General features: G+C 29.9%; 1 protein-coding gene across 1 annotated transcript; it reads right to left on the reverse strand.

The window, feature by feature from the left end:
• Nucleotides 1-3,512: 3,512 nt before the first annotated feature.
• On the reverse strand, nucleotides 3,513-8,965 carry LOC112737581 (indole-3-acetic acid-amido synthetase GH3.6). The gene is made up of 3 exons (XM_025787546.2): nucleotides 8,532-8,965; nucleotides 5,865-6,799; nucleotides 3,513-4,338 (listed from the first exon to the last, which is right to left on the reverse strand). Exons 1-3 carry the CDS (start codon nucleotides 8,870-8,872, stop codon nucleotides 3,731-3,733), a joined length of 1,884 nt encoding a protein of 627 aa, XP_025643331.1. The 5' UTR covers nucleotides 8,873-8,965; the 3' UTR covers nucleotides 3,513-3,730.
• Between the last annotated feature and the right edge of the window lie 219 nt (nucleotides 8,966-9,184).

Genomic DNA, 9,184 nt, shown 5'->3' on the forward strand with positions numbered 1-9,184 from the left:
TTATAACAAAGAATCACTTTAAACATTAAAATAGGTATCTAATCTAATTCTGAGTGTAACTCATGTTTCCTAAATCATCAAGATGTTAAAAGATAGTCACTGCTATTTTGCAATTAGCATTTAAATCACATTGAGATTGCCATCAGGGCCTCTATGTAAAGAACAAAGCTTTGTTATGCGCCAAAATGGTGAAAAACAATACAAATAAAAAATGAACATGTTTCAATGGTTGTAGATGCAAATAGATAAATACATAAATAAATATTGAGGAAAAAATTGAAGAAACACAGAACTCAAAAGTGAGTCAGAGATCCGAGTTACTGTAATAGCTGAACATAGCTCAGAAAAAACTAATTTAGTCTGAGTTACAGACTCTAGAATATCTATAAAACAACTTAATTAAGAATGTCACAAAATTTAAAAGGATAAAAAGTTTACTACAGAGACGACAACAAAATTGAGTTAAAAGAAATACATCACAAAGTTGCTTAAATTAGGTATCTAAATAATTGTAAAGGTATCTATGTTATGATAATTAGATTAAGAAGCTGACAATGACAAATTATGGTTTGGAAGTTGAACTAACTTCTTGTTTTCAAAATTTTGAATAAAAATTGAATTTTAGAATTTTAAGTGATAGAACTTTCAATATATACGATGATCATAAACTAGCTAAGAGAGAGGATGTAATTAGAACAATTAGTATATAACAATCATTGAAATAATTAGAACAAGCGGATGCAAATTTAGTTATAGATCTATAAGTAAGAAGTTAGAATGCAAACTGAGAAACAGATCGTAGAGGAGAAGGCACGTTAATGGATGAGGAGAAGCTAGCAGAACAGAAACTCGAGGAAGGAAGAAAAGCTCGCAGATCTGAAGAAAATCTTGAAGAAGGAGGAGAAGCTCGAAGGAGCAAAAACAACATTTCTGCAAGAATGTTAATAGGATTTCAAATAATTTGGTTGAGACTTTGATCACTCTACGCTTTCAAAATTAAAAAGTATAACAACTCCAGTAAATTCCTTAAAAAAAAATTTTTGCAAACAGAAAACATGAAGAAAAAGATCTATGCAGTTCAAAGTGCACGTAATACTAGGAGAAAATAAGAATTCACATGATTATACTCAGTCCTATAATTATGAAGAAATTTGGTGAAGAACTTACTCAATTTCTTCTAATAATATCCCTAATTTTTTACCTAAAAATAAATTGAACAAGGAAAAAAAATCAAAACCTGGGATTAAATAAAATAAGTAGTAGCAGTTAGCATAGAACAATCAAAACCTGGAATTAAACAAAATAAGGTCAATTAGGAGAAGAAATGCTCGAAGAACAGAAACTAATAGAATACCTCGTAGATCGCATTAATGGAGGCAAATATGCCACCAGAGGAGAAGCATTAATTAAGGTGACATCAATGGAGGGGCAGAATCGTTGATGAAGGAGAGATCGATGGAAGAGAAGCTCGCAGAGCAGTAGCGATGTCGTTTTCAAGTTTTGCCATACCAACACAACTCTTACATGCACATGCACACTATACTACTCTCACTCTCATTGCAATTAGACATGGATCAGAGAAGTTGAACTATTTAAAACCGGCTTAAAACATAATAGCGGTCAAAACCACCAGAATCATAAAAAAACCATCGTTAATTAAAGATGAATTATGGCAGCCACATAAACCACCGTAATTCACAAATATTATGGCGCTTTTATGAGATTGCCTTAATTTTAATGTTGTTATATAACCTTTTTTTTGTAGTGTAAGCGTAAAGCTCTACGTGGTTGGGTGTTACAAATCCGAAATCTAACAACTAATAAATATCCGAATTCATACTGAAAACGTCCATATATATATATATATAAAAGAAACATTAAAAATGCTTGCTAAATAAACATACAAAAACTAAAAATAAAAAACATCCAAACCCTACGAAAATGTGAACCCTTAGAAAAGACAAAAAAAAAAAAAAATCCAAAATGTTAAAATAAAACAGAAAAAAAAGAACAGAAAAAACATCTAAAATCAACCAACCAATAAAAATGCAAAATCATACTAAAATATCAACTATATAACAAAAAAAAAAACTTCCAAAATATCTGCTATATAACATACAAAACCTCATCAATAAATCATACATAACCAAATAAATGAGACTACTAGAAAAAACTAAATAAAAGAGTAACCAAAATGTTTAAGAAAGAACATTCGAATATGACCTGAAAGGAACATCTACAATCTAATAACCAATAAATATCCAAATTTAGACTAAAAACTTACATTATACAACAGAAAGAAACATTCAAAATACGTGCAAAAATAAACATCTAAAACCTAACAACAAATAATTATCCACATTCATGAAACATCCAACATGCTTGTCACATAAACATACAAAATCTAACTTAAAAAATCCAAACCCAAACAATACAAACATTTAAACCAACATGAAAAAATCATCCAAAATTTTAAATATTAGATAACATACATGATCATAACGTTGACGAGGGACAAGATTAACACCCTCAACATTGTCTTCAAGAGAAGAATAATTCACAGACAAAGTGACCATATTCGAGTCCCTTTCATCAATCAATGAAGCCATTGACGCTGCAAAATTGATTGTGATCCAAATGCTCATATGAGAACACAGGAGAATTGTGGGTTACGTTCAACGTGGCTATTTTTTAGGGAGAATGGACGCTAACCACTCTTCCACAAGAAAAACAACAAGTAGTAGAGGCATCGCATCTATGAGCCACGAAATACACAACTCGGCGACAATGAGAGCTCCAAAATGCGGTGGGGTAAGTACAAACGCAACAACTTCCATGTTTATGAGAGTTACAGGAGAGTTGGCACACCAAGATTGCAGTGGCACGACACAATCCAGGGACTAGGAGAGGTGTAAAACAGTAGCAAGAAATGCTTCTACTGTGACAATAGGAAGAGAGGTGGAGTGGAGAGAAGAAGAAAAAGAAAAAGAAGAAGAGACGCGAAAGAAAAGAAAAAAAGAGATGAAGGAGAGACAGAGGATAACTAGTTTTTGAAATTTAAAATTAGGATATTTTGAAAAATTGACTGCTATATTAATAATAAGTTGGTTGTATATAAAGTTGGTTTCATGTACTTTTCTTTTTTAAAATAATGCTATTATATGAAAATATCATCCTATAAAAATAATAACTAAGATGCGTGAACATATATTATGTTAAATAGTTTAATTATTTTATATATATATATATATATATATATATATATATATATATATATATTTAGATATATCTTCATGTGAGTATTAGTCACCTTTATTCCAAAATAGATAGCTAGGAGAAATTAGTAATTATATTAAGCTCTTTCACTTAGATGGCATACATATATGCTCATATAATTATGTTATGTATATATTAAAATTAATTATTAAAATTAATTATTAATATAAAATATATATTAAAATATAAAATATAAATTAAAAATAAATTAAATAACATATATTTATACATAAATATATAGTGACTAATTTGAGTAGCTAATTTTATTGTATAAATAATATTTTTCATGATAATAATAAACTTAAAGGCTACATCTTGACTTAATGATTGGATGGCTTTCCTATGAGTTAATCTAAGAAACCTCGCAATTAAAAGAAAATTCCTTTTTTAGAACTAAACTAATATATAGTAGCTCACTACTAATTAAGCAGCAGCATCATCATCATTATTATTTTCATTCAAAATTGTTATTGCACCATCTCTTGTGACCAGGAACCCACTTAGGACATTTTTCACTGAAGTAGCTACACACCACTTTTGAGTTCAACAGTTCCACAATGGGAGCATATTTCACACACCTTGGTGTCTTGTACTGATTTATTGATGCACCTTGGCTCAAAGCAAAATCCATAAGCTTATCAAAAGTACCATTCTCCACAATCTTGATTTCCAACGGCCCAATAGACTCCGACGCCCTTCCCTGGCGATACACGCTGTTGAGGGATTCCTCAACAGCGTGACAACATTCCTTAAACACAGACGAAGAAATATTTTTGTCTGTGTTTAGGGTTTGTTTAGTATGCGTGTTGATCTCCCAGAACAAGACGTAGTGTCCTGGGATGGTGGAAGTGTCCACGCAGCTTGTGTATTCTGTGACCGTTGCACCGAATTGTTTGAGGTGGTTTGCGCCGCTCTTGACGGCATTTTGTAGCTCGACTTCGTCGGTTTTGTCGGAATCTATGCTCAGGACGACGTTCTTTCTACAGACGAAGTTGAATTGAGGAGCCTTGTTCTTGAATCCTGCTACACGGAGTATGTCACCAACTCGGTACCTATAGAGCCCTGAGCAAAATTGCATTATTGTAAGAAGTTGATCAAAATAAACTAGATTTTATGTAGAAAGCATTTTTTCATTAGAAAAAAGAACAAAAAGATAGTATCTTGTAGTGAAAATTAACTTTTGTTTAGAAGAATGGATAACATAAGCAGCATAATAAACTCAAATGTTTTTGTCAGTCACAAAAAAATCTCATGATCTCTTTTTGAAAAGATTAATATAGTACATCTGCTTTAGTTTTAGGAGCCTCCAAAATATTATAAATTATGTTTCATGTCCAACAGTTTTATAATCAACATATTTTTAACATAACAAAAGAAAAAATCAACTAATTAAAAATGTTTTTTATTTTTTGAAATAGAGTAAAAATGAGAATATAAATTACATGTTAACTAAAAAATAGTTGATAACTTCAACTTTTTTCCGAATTATGATTTATATGTATAATAATATATACAATGTACAAAACATTTTTTCTTTTTCCTTTTATTTTAAACCATGATTTAGAACTTCTTAAAATTTAAACTAACTGGTGGTAAATAAGTTGTGAGCCAGAAGTATATCAATAACAAAATTGTTATGTGATTATTAAAAATTTGCTATCAATTAAATTAGTCTTTATAATATATATATATATATATATATATGTTATTTTATATATTTTTAATGTATATTTTATATTTTAACATATATTCTATATGAATAAATAATTTTTTGTATATTTTTAATGTACAAAATACTATAGTTGTATAAATAATTTAAAAAGTGTTTCTAGAATTCTTTTATTTGAACTTATGTTTTAGGAAAATAAAGAGAGATAGTATTCTTAAAAGAATTTAGTTATTTTGTATTTTGAAGATATATTTTAAGAGTATAATAAAAGTTTTTTTTTAATTTTAAATATATTTAATATATTAAAACATAAAAATTGTCCTTTTAATAATTTTTAATAAAATATTTTTTTATAATACTTTTAAAATATGTCGTTCATATGTTAGGATGACACTTCTCAATATCATTGAGAGCTTACCATATAATATGCGGGCAATTCAATGTACTTGGGATAAAAGTCTTAATTTTGTGTGTGCGCGTGTCTGTCTAGTATCCGTCATATTAATGGAAAAAAAAAATACTTTTTTTTTTAATGTATGATATTTCATCTATTTTTAAAATACTTAATTGTAAATTATATATATATATATATATATATATATATATATATATATATATATATATATATATATATATATATATATTAACACTTATCTTTGAACAGAGGCAATAACTTTATATATATATATATATAGAGTTTTTTTGTAAATTAAACATTATTTTGAAATGGAGGATACACAAATTTTGTTAAAATTAAAACCTGATTTTTTTTTACCAAGAATTAGCTAATAAAATAATAGATGAACAAAGATTAACAGAATTTTTCTAAAAAAAATATTGGCTAAACCAAATTAAATTAATTCTCAATATTTTTACGAAAATATAATATCATAAAGTTTAAGAGAGAATTGTGACTTACCTGCATAGGTGGTTACCACAAGCTCATATTCTTGACCCAACTCTACATCTACAAGGTCAACAAGATCTTCCTTTACCAATTGATTATTTGAATTATTGCTATGTCCATTACCACCATTCATCTTGTTGAGAGGCAAGAACTCAAAGTAGGCCATGGTGGGAATTAGTGTATATGAAACCTTCCCTGGGTCACACAAAGGGTTCAAATTGATCCCAAAGTAACACTCAGAAGAAGCATACATGGTACAAACAAGAGGCAAACCATTACTATAATAATCCAATATAGGAATATACTGAGCCATGGTCCCTGTCACAATAACATCAACATATTTTGTATTAGGCCAGAGCCTAGTAATGATCCCTTTCCACGACCCCTTCATGCATTCACCTTCAATACAAGAAGCAAGCTTTGGATTTGGCCTCTTCATAATTCTCATCACAGCCTCCCTAACACTAGTGTCACTAATTTTGGGGTCAATTGTGCCGGTGCGAATGTCGCGACACAAATCGGCCCAAAATTTCTCGAGGAACTTAATTGCGCGGATGAATCCGGAGGCGAAGACGGCGCCAACTCGGAGGACTTGGTGGCTCTGGAGAAGGCCACAGAGCAATTGGGAGTACATGCTCTGGAAAGAGTCTAGGCAGAGGATGGTCTCATTAGGGCTAGTGTAGTTTTTGTGAGGGTTGTTATGAGAAGAGTTATTGTTGTTGAAATGTGAGCTTTTGTAATAGCTTGTTAGAACTGGGCGTGCTATGAGTCCACCTGGGGTTTTTGTCTCTGATTTGATGAACAAGAAGTACATGCCTTTGCCTTTGTGTAAGTTTGGTACAAATTGGTCCATTACCGGCATCAATAGGCTGTAAAGTAATGTCCTTCTCCCTAGCTCCTCTTCTATTGTTGGCATCAGCTTTCTCTCCCCACCGGATGTGCCGGAGCTGCGCGTTACACACACTTATATCCAAAACTTTATATATAATTTTAAAAAATGCAAATAACAATAAATTTTCAAAATATTTTAAAAAGTGAACACTACATTATATTTCTTCATTTTTAATTAATTATGCTCTTTCACAATTGCCATCCATAATCCTAATTAACTAGAAACTGCCAAACTACAAAAACGACCGGTAAACTTTACTCCAATATAAATCTCGCCTAACATATATAAACAACTTAAGCGTTCACTACTTTATCAACACACATACACCTTGACTCAACCGAATATTCCAAAATCAGAATCTTATAAAAATCTTAAGTATCTCCGCATTTTTGGACACTAATAAATCTCAGCACATGCTTGTTTCAAAAGTACTTCTCTAATTTTATTTTATTTTTTCTCCTTTTGCCACATCTGAAAGAAGCACACCAGTATTTCAGATAAGTTATTATTCTTAAGATAATCTTATTAATTAAGTATACTATTAAAAATTAGTATATGAATGAAAGAATAATGTAAGAAATCACTCTTCAAAAATTTAGGCTATTATCTTTTTAGTTTAATTTTGAAGTAACCAGAGTGTAAAATATTTTTAATCACATCTAATTTTTTGCCCTAATTTTTAGATGACTATTCACGTAGTCAATATAAAAGATTGTTATTTTTATTGACGTGATATTACATAATTAGATGTATGTATAAAATTATTTTACGGTAATAGTGCATGAATATTAAATTTTTATTTTTTTTTCGTAATAAAAAAAGAGGAATGCTAGGGGGCCAGCAATTTTAGTGTTTTGTAACCATCAATTGGCCATTAATAATGTTTTTAATGGTGTGAGATTACATCTAATAGTGGGAGATCACTCACTTTTGTTTTGATGGTTAAGTGCTGACCAAAAAACACAAAAGTTGCTGGCCTTAGACTTTTCCATAAAACAAATACCATGAAATTATGCGGTTGCCTCGTAAAAAAAAGGGAAATAAAAAACAAAACTTTTGTTTCTTCTAAAATGAAGTTAACCATGATGAAAACCAAATTTATAGAAGAAAACAAATATGAAGTACAAAGCATAAATACGTATTTATCCACTAAAAGATACCGCAATAATCATAATTAACTAAATATACATAGCTAACAAATCATATATCTCAGTTATTATCATTTTTTAGTTTCTCATTTTAGAAAAAAAAAGAGTGAGGAAGATTTGAATAATTTATACTTATAATGAAGAGGATGATCAGAGTGTTTGGTTTCTCTCATGCCTTGTTTTGATGTTACTATCACTCAATCCTATAGAAATGATTTTTAATAATGATTATGAATAGTGAAACTTAGCTTGACCATTTCAAATTAATTTTATAGATTTTTTAACTATTAAATTATAATTTTTTTAATATTTATTGTGTTACATATAGAGAGAAATGCAAAATATTTTTTAATTAAGTTCCAATTATGTCTCTAAAAATTACTATTATTTTTTAAATTTACAGAAAATTTTTTATAATCAACATAAAATTAAAAACATGGAAACTTTTAGATAAAAAAAGTATATTGAGGGAAAACACTTGAACACTTATTCACTTAATATTATTGTATAAATTAGAAAAACGGCTCAACAGAGACGTTTAGATGATAGTATATTTAGCCTGAATTTTATGAGAAAAAAAAAATACGCACACACATGAAGTAAATCTTCATGAACGGATTAGAAAATGGGTATACATACCTAGTGAGGAACTCTGATATGGGTTTGGAACACAAAATAGGTGAGGAATCACCATTAGCAATACGATCAATTTCTGGCTTCAAATCCTCATAATTGACGACAGGAATGACCTTCTTGAATGTGTCCCTGTCTGTGCGACCATTTAGGCCATGCCTTTCAAGGTACTCAACATGAGAACTTGATTTAAGGATCTCCTCAATTACCCTTTCTTGGATTTCATCAGCGTTGCTCGTAACATCCTCAATGTATTTCAGTGCTTTCTTGTTATTGTTACCATAATTATCATCATGGATAAATTCGTCATTTTGGATGTTGTTGTACTGAATGGGAGCCTGTGGCATGATTGTAGTAATGTGAATAATTAATTAAGAGAATGATTATTGATGGGAATGGGAAAGGAATTGGATTGATAAATGAAGTAAGAGAAGACTTAGGAAGAAGAGAGAGCATACACACATATATATAGGGTAGGCAGCAAGGCAAGGAAATGAAGGTGGTTAGAACATGGAAACCACTCAGCAGCTTCGTTCAGAGTTTATGAGAGTCCATTCAAAAGGTGAAATGAATAGTAGGCTTGAAAATGTCATTTTAATTAGTCTATCACTTTAATTTTAATACACTAACAGTAAAAAAATGTTTTATATAGTTGTATC

Source organism: Arachis hypogaea, chromosome 13, assembly GCF_003086295.3.
Source record: "Arachis hypogaea cultivar Tifrunner chromosome 13, arahy.Tifrunner.gnm2.J5K5, whole genome shotgun sequence".
NCBI classification, from domain to species: Eukaryota; Viridiplantae; Streptophyta; class Magnoliopsida; order Fabales; family Fabaceae; genus Arachis; species Arachis hypogaea.

Excerpts from the sequence above, each read along its gene's own strand:
- LOC112737581 (XM_025787546.2), bottom strand. The coding sequence starts at position 8,872 with ATGCCACAGGCTCCCATTCAGTACAACAACATCCAAAATGACGAATTT. Across the intron at positions 6,800-8,531 it reads ATATCAGAGTTCCTCACTAG|CTCCGGCACATCCGGTGGGG; the intron begins GTATGTATACCC and ends TGTAACGCGCAG. Across the intron at positions 4,339-5,864 it reads TGTGGTAACCACCTATGCAG|GGCTCTATAGGTACCGAGTT; the intron begins GTAAGTCACAAT and ends AATTTTGCTCAG.